An 18,825-nucleotide genomic window follows, 5' to 3' on the forward strand; every position below is an offset into this window, starting at 1 on the left:
AATGGTTTAAAAGTAAAACATGGAAGACTCTATGTCATAAAACACAACAGATCGGCACGGATACTGTAACATTTTTGCTACAATTTTACAGATAGGTGGGCGCAAAATTTTGCTTGCCTGCCTAGGGCACCAAAATGCCTTCTCCAGCCCTGGTAACATATTTCTGTCTTGTGTGAAAACCTTACATCTTATAACAGAGCATGCAGGGTGATGTAAAAAAGCTCCAAACGAAAAACAATATAATACATGAACATGAACTAAATCTTAGCTACAACCTCTACTTTACTTGTTCACATCACAAAGTAAAATTATGTGCAATGCACAAGACTAGAGCTAAAATTTTATAAAACATAAAAAGATAACTATTTGCATAAACTATAATCATAAAAAGATTGAATGACTGATCAATTTGATATTTAACTATGAACATCTGATACAAAATCCCATGTTGCTACAAATAAATTAATACAACGAAACTCAATGTCATTAACCACAAGATAGATTAAATTACTTACTTGTATGATTCACAAAATGTTATAGGCTTTCTAAAGTAGTTATCTGCAAGATGGCCACCAGGATACTACAAATCCCATGATCCCTCAGTTCTCTCAGTAATAGCTCCTCATTTGCATGCTCTGCTCCCAGTAATGAGCTGACTCTCTTGTCCCCAGAGGTCGCACTAACATTTTTCCAGAACACACAGGTGTTACGTTGCTGCTTTATCCCCAAAGGCATCCAAGTTGCTTTATTTATAGTGGAAATCCAGGGGTTTTCCCCTTACTTAAAGGGAACCTGTCAGCAGAAATTTACCTGATAAACCGCTACCAGTATGTTGCCAAGCAGCCGAACACCTTCCAGATCATGTTTCTTTCCTGATCCAGTGTGATGGCAGAATCCAGAAAATCTACTTTTGAAGTGAGATGTAAATTGATTGTTTAAAGTTAAGGATGCAGAGATGTTTACACTGAAGTCAAGCTTTCTCTTACTCAGAATGCCCCCTTCATTGTAGGTTGATGGTCCTGCATCCAGAGACATCACTAACCAGATCTCCTGAAGTCCAATGCATGTTTTTTTAATCACAAAGGAGGAGGCATTTGGGGCCCCCCACATTGACTTCAGTGTTAAACTTTCTGCCTCCTTGACTTTAAACAACAAATTTACAGCTCACTTCAAAGTTGATTTTCTGGATGATGCCACCACAATGAGCCATGAAAGAAACAATAACTAGAAGGTGTTGCGCTGCATGACTATATTCTGGTAGTGGTTTAGTAGGTCAATTGCTAATGATAGGTTCGCTTTAACAGTTACATAACAGTACACATATTGCCAACTACAGGTTTCCAGACAGAGTCAAAGTTATAAGATGGTTTTCAGTGATCTGGGATGTATATTCTTAGGCTGGCTCACAGGCCAAACAAGGAAACTGTGAGCACAAATTGACCTAATTTAAAACCTCATGGGTTGGTATGAAATATTTTTTTTTACTTTCCTCTTCTGCATGTATTCTGCATATTCTTTATCTTTATCTATTTATGGTATTTTTCACTTGTCAGCCACTCTCCTTAGTCTGTCTTCCTTTTATATGATGTCTGTTTCCCCTATCTTCCTGCATATTGTCCTTGTAAACTTTGAATATTTGAGTATATTTAACTGTCTATTGTGCTGCATGATGGGATTTGTCTCCCATCCCTTAATTGTTGGCTTTATCTTTTGCCCCCTTTAATACTGTACAAAGAAGCAAAAGACTGTTTATAAACCTATATACTGAGGGGCAGGCACTGGCTATATACAGGGACTGACTGGCTATATACAATGGACAGGCACTGGCTATATACAAGGGGGACATAGGCTGCTGGCTTTATAATTGGGGCAGAGGCGTACTGGCTATATACTAGGGGGCAGGTGCTGGGTACATACTGGGGGGCTGCAGGATATATACTGGGGGGGCATGTGACCAATGCATTTCCCACCCTCGGCTTATACTCAAGTCAAAAGGTTTTCCCATTTTTTTGTGAACAAATTAGGTGCCTCAGCTTATACTCCAGTATATACGGTATGTATACTGAAATGGTTAAATAAAAATAAATAAAAAAATTAAAAAAATGGCTTTGCTAGCGCTTTTGCTCTTCACAGTGAGAATACACAAGGCTGCACCTAGGCTATTTGCTCACGGAGCCGATTACAGACAGTGCTAGGCTACATTCACACTGCCGTTGTCCGCCGTACCGTAGCATCGTGGGAGAGCACCGCTCAACCCTGCTCCTCTCCATAGGAATATATGGCGTACAGCGCCGTATTCCATTGAAAGATAGGACATGTCCTATCTTTCTACGGGGTACGGAGCGGTACGATGCCGCACGTGTGCTGCACCGTACCGCTCGCGTTGTGCTCCGTGCGCCCATTGCGATTTATTGGGGACGTATATCGACCGTATATACGTCGGCCGTATATATACATCCCTATGATGCCAGTGATGGCTTATTGATACTGCTGGCTGACGCCTCTGGTGCCTGTTGTAAGGTAATTCTCAGGGTAACTGGTGAATAGGTCAAAATCTGCTCTGCCTTATCCGGATCATGTTCCTTTTCCTATGGGTACAATTGAGCGGGATAACATCCATAAACCACTTAAGTAATTAGGAATAATGTTTTCAACTGATGTAACAGTGCTGGCATTCGTGTTTGCTAACTGTTAAAATGTTGTCGCTCCCCATGATGTCATTGGGTAGAGCCAACCCTCCCTAAAGTGGCAGCACGCAATGTTACCATTTTGTAAGCGTCAGCGCGCACTCGCTGATGGGTTGAGTGGGACCCGGACTTCTGATGAAGTTCGGGGTTAGGACCGGGGGACCCGAACCACTAAAGTTCTGGAACCTTGCGATTTAAGTTTGTTAAACACTTTTGATAACCTGTTCAGGTAATATTTAAGAAATGGCAAAAGGCCAAGGATTAGGTTGGATTTTCACCATCACACTAAGAATCAAGGAGTACCTCAAAGAAAACACTTGATTTATTGGGATTGTGAATTTATTCCATATTTTGAGCACAAGAAGCATTTGTTATATGGCTATATTGTTTGGCTATATTATTTGATGTTCTATTCTGTTAATAAGGGAAGGTTGCCCACAATATCTCTTATACGGTGGGTGTGGGAGTCACTAAGAACAAAACTAGGAATAAGAGGGTGTTTATCCTTCAGTCTTTGGTTTGGTGGGAGATTGGTGTGCTTAAATTGTATAAACTGGTGCTGACATTGGATATGGTGGACTACAAGATTTTAGGAAACAGCTGGAAGTGGACTTTGGTTTCAATGCTTTCCAAAGGAAAATATTGCATTAAAGCTAGCATCTAACAATTCATTTTATATATCATGAAAGCGGTGCAGAACTTTTAATAGATGTATATTGGAAAATAACATAATATCCAGCCCCCCACACTTACACATTGCACAACACTTGGCGTAAAATTGGCAGCCCCTTTAAAAGATTTAACCTCATTTTAAAGCATCATGATCTTGGCTGCTTGGGTCTGCAGGAAGTGTGAGAATGCGTGGACAGCGTGGATTATATTTGGAGGTCCTTCTGCTGGCCTCACGATTCTTCTTGTACATAGGGACCCTGGAGAGAATCTACAATGATAGTCTGAATTTTCCCGCCTCCCTTCAACTGTGTTGGTGTCCTCAAGAAGAGTGAAGAAATCAGGCGATACCTTTTTGAGGCTAACTGAGTATATTTGATGGTGAGCTTTCGAGAATACTAGTTCTCTTCGTCAGACATGATGTTATGCATGAAACAGAAAATTCACAGCATTTTATACACACTAAACAGTGATCATCAAAGGATATTAAAAAAACCTCTAAAACAACAGATTGATAAAAACAGGGACATCTTATTTACAACAGGATGGCAATAAAAACATTAAAAACCTATGAGGCAAGACACATGAGCCCTGGCTCTTATCTGCTTGTGGCCTCCAGGTCAGAGGTAGGAGGTCATGAAGCTGGCATGAATGTTAAGACCACTTTGCAAGGTGTTGAATCTCATCATCAATTTATACTCCCATTCTTTCCTTTCCCTCTGTGTCTTAAAATGTCCCATTAAAACAGTAATCTGCAAATCTTCCATAGTGTGGTCCTCTCTGGAGAAATGTGCAGCCACTGGCAGATCTTTCCTTTCATTTTTAATATCAGCTCTGTGTGAGTTCATACGTTGATGGAGTCTCTGACCTGTTTCTCCAACATAAAGGCCTGTGGTTGGACACTGCTGACACATAATAAGGTAGACCACATTAGAGGACCTGCAGGAAAAGGTCCCCTTGATCTGATGTACCTGCTGTGATTGGGGTACAGGTACCTGGTTACCTGTGCGGATGTGCTGGCACGTTTTACATCTGCTTTGCAGGCAGGGTGAGGTACCATTTTCTGATGGGGGTCTCAGGGCACTCCGGACAACCAGTTGTTTCAGGTTTGGTGGTTGCCGGAAGGACAGGAGAGGAGGGACTGGAAATATTTCTTTTAATCTTGTGTCTTTATGCAGAATCGGTTGGAGTTCCTTGGCAATGTGACGTAGGATCTCCAGTTGTGGGCTATAAGTGACTACTAGGGGCACTCTGGCCTCCTGTTGGGTCTCCTTATATTTGAGTAAATCATCTCTGTTGATGGCTGCTGCTTTACCTATTTGGTTATCAGTCACTTTTGGTCTGTAGCCCAACTGGAGAAATTCAGACCTGAGCTCTAGGAGGTGTTTTTCCAGATCTTTTTTGTCTGAACATATACGGTTGTAGCGTATGGCCTGGCTGTATATGATGGATTGTCTGATATGTTTGGGGTGGAAGCTGTTATTTCTCAGGTAGGCCGTTCTGTCTGTAGGTTTATGGAATATGGATGTGGTTAAGTGGCTGTCTTTAATCTGTATGGTGGTATCCAGAAAGTGTATCTCCTTGTCTGAATAGCTTAGTTTCAGATTGATGGTGGGGTGAAAGTTGTTGTAGCCCTCATGGAATTGAATTAGGGCCTCCTCACCTGCAGTCCAGATGATCAGAATATCATCAATATAACGGAGATAGATCATGGGTTTTGTGGTGCATGTGGATAAGTAAGCACCTTCCAGTTCAGCCATAAAAAGATTGGCGTACTGTGGTGCACACCTTGAACCCATCGATGTTCCCATACACTGTAGGTACAGATCCTCTCCAAATGAAAAATAGTTGTGGGTGAGCACAAATTGTATAAGAGCTGAGATCAGTTCTGTTGGTAAGTTGTGCTTCTCCATGTGTGCCCGGCATGCTGCTATTCCATCTTTATGGGGGATGTTAGTGTATAAAGATTCCACATCCATGGTGGCCAGAATTGTACCATCAGGAAGTGGGCCTACAGTCTTGAGTTTATTTAAAAGGTCAGTAGTGTCCTGGATGTAGCTAGGAGTATTTCTGACCAGGGGTTTAAGGAGATTTTCCACCCAACCTGAGATACTTTCCGTCAAGGTGCCAATGCCAGAAATAATAGGCCTTCCTGGATTGCCATCTTTGTGTATCTTGGGGAGCATATAGAAACAAAGTCCAGACAGTGGTGATCTATGATCACATGATACAGACCTGCTCTACTCCCGGTGCGTTATCCTCCGAGGACGCCTCTGTCCTCTTACACGAATAGAAGCAAATAGATAAAGGATGAGGGTCGCACTCTGGCTTGCTTGTATCCAAAATATGAAAAACTTTATTAACGCATGGAAGTAGCGATACAAAAAATTGGAATAAAATCTAACGCGTTTCTGACCTTTGCGGTCCTAATAAGTGGCTTATACTATTTAAAGTTGTGGAAGAACAAAGCTTAAATTGATGTGTTAGCATTTCCTGATAAATAAGTGGGTTTTGCTTGAAGTCTCTTAAAGGCCAGGTCAGAATTTAATAGACGTAGCAATACCCTATCTACCACTTGTTTCCGTAAAACAAGACAATACCTTAATTAACTGCTGGCTCGGTCCTTATACCTGGGTGTATGAGATACACAGCGTTATTGCAATCCAGGGGTGGTGCACTGCCTCTTTACATCCCAATAAGCTTTTTGCATTAAAAGAAAATGTACTGGAAGTAAACGGTAAACTATTTTTCATTTGCTATGAAATAGGTCACACATTGAATACTAAGAATATAAGCTTTTTCATAGGGACATCATCTTATAAACTTAAAGCCTTTCTTGTTCTTTTTTGGGTCAGGCTTTTGCATAGCTGTTGGCTAGTCTTTTGAATCAGCAACCTAATGTAACAATTGTGATAGAGACAAATGGCATAGTAATGACAAGAATATTCCATATTATGAAAAAAGCAAGAATATGAAGCAAGTGATGTGTAATATTTAAGTCGAAGAATACCTTTGGGGATGTCAATGCTGTATATGGTCTGCTTCACAGTAAATGGCTTCCTTTTCTGTATCCTAAATAACAAGGCCTTCAGTACAAAACTATTTTACGTTATATAGGAGCAACAATTGAAGAATCAATAGTTATGTTCAATAATTAATGTTATTAAAGTTCCATTAAGTGCCTCTAATACAACCATAATCTGCTCCCAATATCTTTGACATTTAGGGCATCTCCAGATCATATGGACTAAGTCTGCTTCATCATTCAACAAAGACACTTGCTATATCTTACCCTGGACCTCATCAGGCGCTTTGGCGTATAGTAAGCCTTGCACATTGTGAACAAGTGTGAGGACAAATATATGTGTAGTAATTAAAGGGAACCAGATGAAGTTTCTTTCATGGCCTGGTGTGGTATCATCATCCACAAAATCAATTTTGAAGCAGAGAGTTTAGCCCTGAAGTCAAGCTCTCTCCTCATCAGCACATCTCCCCTACTGTGAGTGATGTCATGCACCAGGTTACGAGAGAGTTGGTTAGTGATCGTCCTTGATATAAGGGCATCAGCAAAGGAGGCATCCAGGCCCTCCTTGCCTTTATACAATCAGTATACATCTCACTTAAAAGTTGTTTTTCTGGGTGATGTCACCACACTGGGCCATGAAAGAATCATAAACTGAAAGATGCTAAACTGCTTGATGAAATACTGGTAATACTTACTAGGTCAATTTTTGGTCACAGCTCACAGTACCTCCTGTATTCAGTTTACCTCATCAGCCAGGCATTCCTAACCATAAAATGGCCACAAGATGGAGGGTCTTGTGATCTCTAACTGTACATGAGCAATTGTCCTGCCATATGATAGTATTCATTCAATATAAGACTAAGGTAATGTCAGAGTGATAGCTCATGGACAAATATAGGTCACAAGACCCTCCATCTGTGGCCATTTTATAAATAGGAATGTCTGGCTGATGAGGTAAAAGACAGGGGGATTCACTTTACATATCAAGAAAGCGGAGCAGAACTCCTCCCGTACAGATCAGAGGGGCATTAATGTCTGCACTTATCTTAAAACTGCTGGAGTGAACAGGAAAACTGGATTAAGCACAATTTCCAGTGTATGTTCTCTTTGTATACCGTTTTTTGTTTTAGTTCGCTTTTCCTCATGTTTGTAGAGGTTAGATGCACTGATGGACTCTAACATCTTATAACAACTCTAACATCTCAAATTTAGAAATATAGAAACACACACATGAAAGTACAACCGAAGCCAAGCATTCATGTTATCTAGCACTTCCTGACTGTGCGGTATTGTGATGTGAAAGACTTAGTGAGCTGTTCCTAGAGAAAAGCCTGACATTGAAAGTTCAACCGTTCATCAAAACTGACTGTTCATGAGGCAATTCCTCTATATCCAGAAATTGTTAGAGATGTTGCCCATGTGGTTATTGCAATGCCACCAACCAAAGTCAGTGCAGAGAGGCTGTTCTCTAGCCTTACAATAATTAGGTCAGACTTGAAATAATCTATGAAGGAGGTTCCGATGGAGGCAATACTGTTTCTAAGAACAAATTCATAGACTCAAACAAATATCATTCAGTAAATTTTTGTTGAAAACAGTTTTTTTCCACATAGTGTTTGGTATAATTTCAAAGTTTTAAGGTTGTATTCCAATAAAAAAGATTTATGTTTTAGCTAAAGAACTTGTTTATAGTCTCATAATGCTGATAAAAAGCCTTATTATTACATCAGTTTATCACTTAAACATGTCCAGTGTATGTGGGAGTCGGAGTTAGGGCAACTGAGGACCCTGGAAGATTCTGTGAGTCCTGTCCACATTTGGATTGCGTGCCATAGGTTCGTCACCACTCATCTAAGGTATAGTGGTTTATAAAAAAAACTCTTTTTAACCACTGAATAAAACAACAAAATAAAAAAAACAACCAAAATAAAAAGTGGAACACACACTCCTAAATGATATAAAGGCTAATTGCCTTTTGGGAACTATAATAATGGTAAAATTCAGAGCCTGAAACATGTAATTATAAAAGCATGTTTTGCTATATTATATTCATATGTAAAACCAATTCCCACAAAAATTACCATATACAGGCAGTCCCTGGGTTACAAGAGGTTCCATAGGTTTGTACTTATGTTGAACTTGTATCGAAACTGTATATTTTATAATTGCAGATCCAGACAAAAAATGTTTTTGTCCCAGTGACAATTGTAGTTTCAACATTTTTTGTTGTAATGGGACCAAGGATTATCAATAAACCTTCATTACAGACACCATACAGCTGATCATTGCAGTCTGGGACTATAGTTTTTCCCCAGGTTGTGCCAACGGCACAAGGGTTCATGTTTGCATGTAAAGTTGGTTGTATTTGTTTTGTCCGAACACATGCATAAGGGTAAAATGTACTCTTGTATAGCTAGGAAAGTTTGTGACTGCGATGGCGGCTAAATTGAGAATACAGGCGGTCCCCTACTTAAGGACACCCGACTTACAGACAACCCATAGTTACAGACGGACCCCTCTGCCCACTGTGACCTCTGGTGAAGCTCTCTGGATGCTTTAAAATAGTCCCAGATTGCAATAATCAGCTTAAAATTGTCTGCAATGAAGCTTTATTGATAATTCTTGGTCCTATTACAGCAAAAAAATTTGAAACTCCAATTGTCACTGGGGCAAAAAAAAAAAATTGTCGGGAACTACAATGATAAAATATACAGTTTCGACTTACATACAAATTCAACTTAAGAACAAACCTACAGTCCCTATCTTGTATGTAACCCGGGGACTGCCTGTAATTCCATGGAATACAAGGGCGCTGGGGGACTCTGCCAAAAGATACGCTATTACTGCCCTGAAGCAATATCAGTCAGCGGTGCTCTGTCTCTCTGAGACGCATTTCACAGACACCACTGTGACAAACTTGGACTGTGGGTGGGTAGGGCCAACTACCACTCCACATTCTCCTCGCATTCAAGGGGAGTGAGCATACTAATACATAAATCAATACCCTTCCAGGACATAAAGAGCACCATGGACTCTGAAAGGCTGTTTGTAGCTTTAAGATGCAAATTATATTATTGGGAGATTCTTCTCATAACAGTTTACATCTCGGCACCTTACTCATCAATAATCTTAAACAGATGGCGCTGGCGGCATATGGAGGCATAGATATCCTACAACTAGGAAATATTCCTGTTATTCCAGCTCTCATAATTCATTATCACGAATTGACCTTGCAATAGTAAATGTCAGGATGATAGCGATGACAGAGGATGTTGAGTATGCACCTAGAAGCGTGTCTGACCACTCCCCCATGTTGGTTACGCTTAGAATGGCTGCAGACACAGGGGGGGGGCAGCACCTGTGGAAACTCCATCCATTCTGGATCCAAATCATGCATCCTTCAGATACGTTGCCTGGGGAAATTGAGGAGTTCCTTCAGAGCAATCAAGGGTCGGCCTCTCGCTTGGTAATATGGGATGCTCTTAAATTGCATATAAAGGATTGCTTTAAAAAACACATCATTACACATAAAATTAAACAAAAAGAGTACTTGCAGGCCCTACAGGAGAGGGTGCAGTAAACAGACAGAGAATATGTAAACATTGGGTCGGAGGCAACCCAGAGGTACTGGATAGAAGCGCAGGAATTACTAAAATCCCAAACTGCTAGCCTAAGTCATTAGGGCGCAAAGGGACTCATCACATATCCAAGCACTTATGAACGCTCAAGGAATAGAGGTCCATACTGATAAAGAAATTCTGGAGACCCTTAGGAACTTTTATGAGGACATATATTCATCTAGCTTAAGGGATGGCATCAGGGGGGATGGAGACCTTTCTAGACAGAGCCTTAGATGCCCCACTCACCCTAGCAGAATTAGAGTCAGCATTAAAGGCATATCCAAACAAAAGGCGCCAGGGGCAGTTGGCCTTCCAGGGGAGGTGTACAAAACATACGGTTCCCTCTTACTGCCAGAACTACTGGAAGTTATTAGAGTAGCAGAGGAATTAGGCAAATTTCCAGAATGGAAACTTGTGCAAAATGGTGCTCATGCCCCAATTTTATATACATGCTACACAACTCAACAGTGTGGATACCTGTACATTTGTTTGCTGGTATCCAGAAGTGATTTAGATCCCTAAAAATAGCGAGGATCAAGCTGGAGACCTTGCAAAGGGCTAAAACTCAGGGGGGGGGTGGCAGTCCCCATCCCTTGGCTATATTTTTGAGCCGCACAGCTCCAGCATCTCAAAGGATGGGGTCCGAATACAAGTCAGGGTACCTCTGAAAAGCTGTTAAGACATCTGGGAGGGGGGAGGCCCCCACTGTACATTCTTGAGCTGGGAGCAGAGGGTAGGCCACTAGACCACATACCTACAATGACACTGATAAGCAAAATCTGAAGGTTAAGGTAACTCTGAGAATAGAGGGTATCACTCCATTCACTCCATTGTGGCAGAACCCCAGTCTAGGAGAAATTATGCCACTAGAGGGCTTTAGGAGATGGGAAAATAAAGGGGTTCATACCTTAACTCAATTATACGAAGGAGGGTTGGTAAAAAACGTTTGAACGTCTGCGTGAAGAGTTCAACCTTCCACACAAGTTCTTTTATCAATACCTACACCTTAGACATGCCCAAAAAGTGCAATACAGAGGGGAGGCAGTGAACGGATATAATGGAGAGAGTCCCGTCACTAACACTATGTGAAGCCCACCAACTTTCACAACTCTACTTATTGCATAGGGTGTATCGCACACCGCACTGGTTGCTCAGGGCAGGCCTCCACGGGGATGACTGCTGCCCTAGGTGTGGCAGAGATGGAGCTCACCTAATGCACATGATGTAGGAGTGCCAGAGATAATCTTACGTTTTACTAAATTTGTCAAATAAAACCCTAATGTGGGGAAAAATCTATCATTTTTGCATTGCCATCTTCCAAGTGGCATAACATTTTTACTTTTTTGGCTACAGAGCTGGTTGATGGCTTGTTTTTTGAGCAATATGTTGTACTTTGCACCAGTATGATTCTGGAGTACATATGTTTTTTTAATTGCTTTTTATTGCATTTTTTGTAAGATTGAATAAGTAAAAATAATCATTTTTGGCAGGTTTTTAACAGTTTTTTTTAACGTGTTCATCGTGCAGGTTCAATAATGATTTACTTTTATTTACTTGTTCATGATAATACAAATAGTATTATCAGTGTCAGCCTATGCACGTCACTGACACCATCTTTCAGGCACTGCCAGCAGGTACCTCTGGGGTCCATAGCAGTGTTTTTATCGTTATTATGGAATCAATAAATTTGGATATATTTTAATTGGAGCTCATGTGGACGGTACCCTCTTCTGCTGTTTTGGAAACGTACCCCCTCAAGGAATTTATCATGAGGTATAGTGAGCATTAATTTGTTTTCCATGAATGAGGATGCTGAAGAGAGGTTCTATAAGTTGTGGGATGGACATTGGGTGCACCAAATCCTGAAATTTTATATACTAATCTGTAGGTTGAAAGGGGGTGTGTTCTGGGAAAGTCAAATATTGTTTCTTTTTCCCTATAAATACTAAACCTGTGGTGTAGACTGTTGTAATCCCACACACAGAGGTCGCATTAGACCCTCCACAAGCTTTATAGATGCTAGAGGCAGTATTACTCCTTGAAAAATGCCCTGTGCAATTAAAAGCGCACTGACTATTCACTGTATCATGGGTGACTAAGGACGGCAGGACATAGTAGAACAGCTGTTACAGCACCCGACAGCTCCGCACATACACACAGGCAAAGCCGACCTTGCTCTGTGTGTGAGCCCAAGGCCCGGAGCAATACCGTACCCGGATACAGCCCCCTCCCTGACCTAATGCTGCTTCTCTTTAGCCAACCCCAAGTTGGCGGACCTACCAAAAGCCATGCCCACTGTACATGCCGATGTCTCTGGACTATAGTTGCTGCACATTTCAAAGGCTGGGGCTGTATCAGAGGAAAATGTGGCCACAGATCAACCACAGAACTGGGAGCTGGGGTTTACGTGCTGAAAATCCATAGTCAGTAGTCACATTGGTGTAAAATCTGTAACATCCCGCTGGTCAGGCAGGGCTACATATGGAAGTACTTATATCATGTATATAAAGTGCATAAGCAACCAGACATTTTAGGCAAATACATCTGAAGCTGTACAACCATTTGGAGAGAGAAAGATCTGGACCACACATCCATACATTATACATTGACCTATTGTTGCAGGAGACTGCCTCGATATTTAAAATTCCCAGACATATACATCTAGTTGACCAATGGCAAGGAGCTGTTACATAACATGTCTAATAGGCTAACAACATACTTACCTTATATACTCAAGTATAAGCCTAGTTTTTCAGCACAAAAAAATGTGCTGAAACCCCAAACTCGGCTTATACTCCAGTAAAAAATATATAGGTTTTACCAGGTTTTTGTGGTAAAATTAGGGGCCTCGGCTTATACTTGGGTCGGCTTATACTCGAGTATATACGGTATATTTTAATTGCTAGAAATATCTATTTAAAAATATAAGGTTTATTTCCCTTAGTTGTTGTCACAGTTCGTAGGGACGAACTGTCAGAGTCTCTTGGGGAAGAGTCAGTGGACCTCTTGACCACCACGGGAGATGATGGTACTGGCCAACACCTGGGACCGGAGTCTAAGTGGCACCTAGTCTTCACCACTTCAAATACAGAAGCCGATGTAGGACAAAAAGTATTTTATCTGCAAATTGGACAGATGAGGCACTACAAATGTATGGGATCAGGTTATAAATGGGCTATTGGGAATGTTAAAGTATCTATCGAAAAGGTATTTTTCCTCCTAATTTATTATTTATGATAGGATGGTTTCAGATAATGCAAACAAGCCCAAAAGTCAGAAAAAAACAAGAAAACACACACACAAATGTCCTGACTAAAGATAAATTATTCCCATACACGTCTTAAACATATGTGCAAGTAGTTTGCACTAAAAAGAATGTGCAAAGCCCGACAGAAATCTGGGCTAATGTGTTTGCAATACATTAAAGAGCGCAGAGTAACTGCCCCATATAAGAGCATCTCTAAGCCAGGAGACACATGGCTGCAGGTTAGACACATAGGAATTGTCTAATATACAGCGACTTCCATTAGCAACAAAGTGGATGGAATGAGGACAGCTCCATGGACGGGAGTGCGACCATATTACTAGAAATGCCATACCCTTCCTTGACTAAAAATACTCCTTAGCAATGCTAAAAGGAGTATTTTTACTCTGCCAGAAAAAAGTTAGTGCAACCTCTGCCTGCACAATTTATACATTACTCTTACTGCAGTTTGAGTAGTTTTTAAAAAATAAAAAAAAAAATCACTTATTTTTGCATCACCATATTCTAATACAAAAGTGACTTTATTATACTTTAATCCACTTTTTTGTGATAGTTGGGTAAAAAACGTAATTTTTGGTGTTCATTTTTAGGTTTTTTTTACGTTGATCACAACGCGGGTTAAGTGATGATTTAATTTTATTGTACAAGATGTTACAGACACTGTGTTTTTTACATTTCTTTATAGTCCCTTTATGGGACTTAAACAAGCAAGCATCTGAGGGGAGGGGACTACAGTGTTAGGCCAAGTGATGTGTCCCCATTAAACTATTGTTTGGCAGGAGGCTTCACGGTGGGCCTCACTGAACTGTTATTGATGGACTATCATAACAAAAGGTTATCCAAATTTAAATCATGGAAATACCCTTAAACATTTACCTGACAAGGATTTATCTCATTCTTCCAGGCAGAGAGGCACTTCTGTAGTGAAGGACATATGTAATACATCCTAACTATTTCATATGATCAATGTCAACTATAACTATAATTTCAGGTACAGTGCCACTTAAGAGTTGATAAACTAAGCTTTTAAACTGCACCAGGAATTTAGGGGCTACAAAACTAGAGATATAGTGGCAGATAAAGAAATTGTCGGAAGTAGGATAGGACAGGCCACCATAAAATCATGGATAACAAATACATAGAGGTTTTACTGGTGTCAACTATATTTTCCATAGGAAACCCATAGAAATTGGCATAGGATAGGTGTCATCAGAAAATCACCATTTACCCAAGATTTTATGTTAAACATATCTTTTTTTGTTGTTTTAAAAAAATGTTTACCATGTCAATATATATAAAAAGTATAAGTTTCACTGTAACCAATTGGCATAATAACAGATATAATAGACTCCCACTTTGCAGTTCCTAGGGTTCACCTAGAAAACAATCATACACTGAGAATAGAGGAAATTGGAGGCCAAGCAATCATTTTAAAATCTTTAGTATTTTCCTAAGACTTTCATGAACAAATTTAGCAAACTGTTGAAAGCGGCTGATACTTTTAAGAATACTTACTAACACTTACAAGAACAAAAGAAATGGGCAGTAAGAATGCAAACCCTCCCTCCCTTCTCTCCTCTCATATGTCTTATTTGGGGAGAGTCTGGTGGACCTCATACACATTATATGTCAGCTGGTGCCGCCGGTATAAGCAGGATTATCCGACAGATAGTAAGGCCCCTTCCACACTTGCGTTGCAGATCACGTCAGAGTTTGATCAGGGTGCGATCAGGTTTTGGTCAGTGAAAAACGCACATTTTGCACCAGTTTTCAGTCAGAGTTTGTTCAGTGTCTCAGTTTTTCATGCGCGTTTTCAATGCAATTTCAATGCGTTTTTCATGCGCAGAAAATGCGCGTGAAATGGACTCAGGACTGAGCTCTATCTTTTCTATGGCAATTGATGTGTGAAAAACGCATTGCACTTGCACTGCACTTGCAAGTGTCTCAGAGTGCAATGTGTTTTTGATGCATCTCCATAGTCTTGTATGGTGCGCGTGACTTGCAAAAGTATAGCATGTCGAGATTTAAACGCGCGTTAAAAAAACGCGCGTGTGTGTGAAAAAATATGCAAGTCGGAAAAGACCCATTGGTTACAATGGGTCAGAGTGCAATGCAAGTTCTGCGCGTCAAAAGCACGCGCAGAAAACGCGCGTGAAAAACGCAAGTGTGAAAGGGGCCTAAGACTGCAACATTTGCCTGTTTGCCCTTTAAGATCTGACTGTTCACTTACCCCTCACTTACCCCTCTGTATGTGAGACATATGCACTGTCAGGCTGGTTTGGGTTGTGAATATATGTTATTTTAAATCGGATTGTGCTTTTCTATACAAAAGGCTACTGCAATAAAAACACTGTACAGTATGCCAGTACACATACACACAGATACACACAGTACATTGGAAAATATTCCTTATGTATACATTCAGCAAAGGCTTAAATGCAGTGTGCACAAGGCCTAAGTGTGTAATCATATAATACCGTAGACATCTATCTGCCTATACATATTACACACACATATATACTGTACATACACACAGTAGTGCATTATTCAGCTTACAGAAAACGCATGAGTGACACTCACCAACAAATTCTTCGTCATCCTCCTCCTCGTCTCCATTCTCGGAGTCGGTCTGCATGGGCTCCTCAGCAAAATTGACCCCTTTGGAATGTGTGAAGGGTAAGCCGGTGCCATGGCTGAGGGCAGCCCCCTGGCTCTGGGACTCCTTCAGCTGGGTGAAGTACTGCAGGGCGAATGCCAGCAGGTCCTCCGGCTGCTTCCTCAGCACCTCCACAGTAAAGCTCTGCAGCAGCTCCGTCAGCCCCTCTGGGATTTCTATACTCATCCCTGGGGCGACGGTGGGATGAGGAAAGAAGGGGACAAGACGGAGCAGATCTCTAGCCGTACACAAAGGACTAATGGCTGAAGAATGGGAACAGTCCCTTCTATGGGAAGCGATCTACAGGCTGCTGCACAATGGCAGCTGCTCCAGGTAATGAGTGTGTCACAGGCTTATAGGGGCTGACAGTGGTAGATTACCTGCTGGGGGTATATACCTGGGTATCCTCTGTATACACCTGCAGCCCTGCAGCTACATGATGTGCAGAGGATGTGCTCAAGTTACACAATGCAGGCCCGAGGCGTAATGGACAGGGCATCAATCCTCAGAGCCCCTCTCTGCAGGAGGACGGAGACAACACTGGCACAATCCGGCGGGAGGGGGCCCCATCCACAGCTCCTCCGCCGCCGTATAATGATGCAGTGCACCTTCCCACGCCGCTGCTCACATCATTCCCGGGCAGACACTGGCACAGAGAATCAGCAGCCGCCTGCCCCCGGTGCCCTCCGCATCCTCCCCAGCACTAGCACTGCATCCTCCGCCTACCGCAGCCCCCAGAAACCATGACAACCACCTATCTGTAAGTGGTCCTTGTACTACATGGCAGCCGTAGCGCGGGAGACTACGGGAGGACCTGGCGGCGGGTGCACTGCACCTAGAACCAGCAGTGTACCAGGGGTTACAGAGCATGGGCTGTGTGTGTCTGGAGAGAAAGAAGCTGTCTACAATAAGGGGAGGCCAGGATTATCTAAAACAATTAGTAAAGGAAGAAACTGTGTTCAAATAAATAAAGTTCATAGGTTAAAGGGAACCTGTCACCAGTTTTTACCCAACTAAACTACTAGTCCCCTAAGGAAAAAGTATAAAAACTCACTTCCTGCGAAATCTTACCCATTTAAGGCCATAAAGGGTATTCTTCTGATGCACCGCCTTTCTATGTCAACACAGCCGAAGAAGATGGTCAGGCATCAGGTCCTGTAAGTGCCGGGATTGGGCTGTCTCCTTACTAACACCAGGGATCAGAAAAACACCGATCCCCATGTTTAACCCCTTACACAGCAGAACATTTAAAACTTTGAAAATGAAGAATTTTTATGAACTTTTGCCAAATTTTCATTTTTTTTCAGAACGAAACGCAAAACTTATCAATTACATTTAATAAATAACATGAAGTACAATGGGGCTCATTTACTTATGCGGCCGCTGGAGTTCACTGAAAGTGCATTGTCTGACGATAATGCACTGCGCCACGATTCACTAAGATCGCGCGCCCGATATCCTCCATGTATCGCTACCCCGCTCACGTCTGATGGAGTTCACCTTCTTTTTCATGGTGCATGTAAGTGCATGGGCGATCGTCCGTCGGCACATCCCCAATTTGTGTCACATAGAAGCCAGCGCAGCTGCGCCAAAAAATAATTGTGTGCGCCACAGTCCCAGCACAGTCACCTGTTAAATACCTGTCCAAGCCGTGCTATCTCCGAAAACGATGAATGAGCCCCAATCTCAAGATCACCTGGATATGTTAAAGTGTTCCGAAGTTATAACCAAGTATCGTCACACATGTCAGATTCTAAAAATAGAGTCTGGTCATTAAGCTTAACCACTTCCCGATGGAAGGCCGAGCCCTCTCCATAGCCGGTAAGTAATTGCACATTGTAATGAATGAGGAGGAAAATCCCCATATACTGCCATACTGCTGTATGGCAGTATATGATAGGATCGATCAGACAACCTATGGTTAAAGTACCCTAGGGAGTCTGAAAAATAGTAAAAATAAAAAAAAGTTTAAAAAAAATATATAATAAAAAACCCTAAAAATTCAAATCACCCCCCTTTCCCTAGAACTGATATAAATATTAATAAACAGTAAAAATCATAAACACATTAGGTATCGCCGCGTCCGAAAATGCCCGATCTATCAGAATATAACGGTTTTTCACTGCGTCGAAAAAAGTCGAAAATGGCACTTTTTTGCCATTTCGAAAAATATAAAAAAATTAATAAAAAATTAATTAATCAAAAGGTCGTACAGTCCTAAAAATTATAGCAATGAAACCACCATCTAAAGTCGCAAAAAAATGACACCATCCACAGCTCTGTACACCAAAGTATGAAAAAGTTATTGGCACCAGAAGATGACAAAATCCAAAAAAAAAAATTTGAACAGTAGGTTTTAATTTTTGTAAATGTATGAAAACATTATAAAACCTATACAAATTTGTTATTCCCGTAATCGTACCGACCCAACGAATAAAGTAGACATGTCATTTACGGAGCACAATGAAAGCTGTAAAATCCAAGGCCACAAGAAAATGTTGCAAATGTGTTTTTTCACCATTTTCACAGCATTTGTAATTTTTTTCCCGCTTCCCACTATACGGCATGAAATATTAATTACCATCACTATGAAGTGCAATTTGTTACGCAGAAAATAAACCATCACACAGCTCTTTATGTGGAAAAGTTATAGTTGTGAGTGAAAAATGGAAGTGAAAAAACTAAAAAGGTCAAGTCGTTAAGGGGGTAAAACTAGCATTGGTGATAAGGGGTTATAAACAATGAAGACATAAAGCAGACATATGGTAAATGTTATTTAGTAACTAATTTGGATGATAAAACTGTCTGAATAGGAGATAATTTTGTATTTTGAAAATGGCAAATTTTTATAAAGATTTCATCAATTTTTTTTCTTAATAAATGTAAAAAATATCAACCAAAAG

At 41.0% G+C, this 18,825-nt stretch overlaps 1 protein-coding gene across 1 annotated transcript in view; it reads right to left on the reverse strand.

Moving 5' to 3' along the window:
• The window catches only part of PRKAR2B (protein kinase cAMP-dependent type II regulatory subunit beta), a 69,734-nt gene extending 53,001 nt beyond the window's left edge, over nucleotides 1-16,733 (reverse strand). Inside the window, exon 1 of the mRNA XM_072147163.1 lies at nucleotides 15,847-16,733. Coding sequence (XP_072003264.1) covers nucleotides 15,847-16,108 — 262 coding nt within the window. The 5' untranslated portion in view covers nucleotides 16,109-16,733. The remainder of the gene's footprint in view (nucleotides 1-15,846) is intronic.
• Nucleotides 16,734-18,825: the final 2,092 nt, after the last annotated feature.

Source organism: Engystomops pustulosus, chromosome 4 (genome assembly GCF_040894005.1).
Source record: "Engystomops pustulosus chromosome 4, aEngPut4.maternal, whole genome shotgun sequence".
NCBI lineage: Eukaryota > Metazoa > Chordata > Amphibia > Anura > Leptodactylidae > Engystomops > Engystomops pustulosus.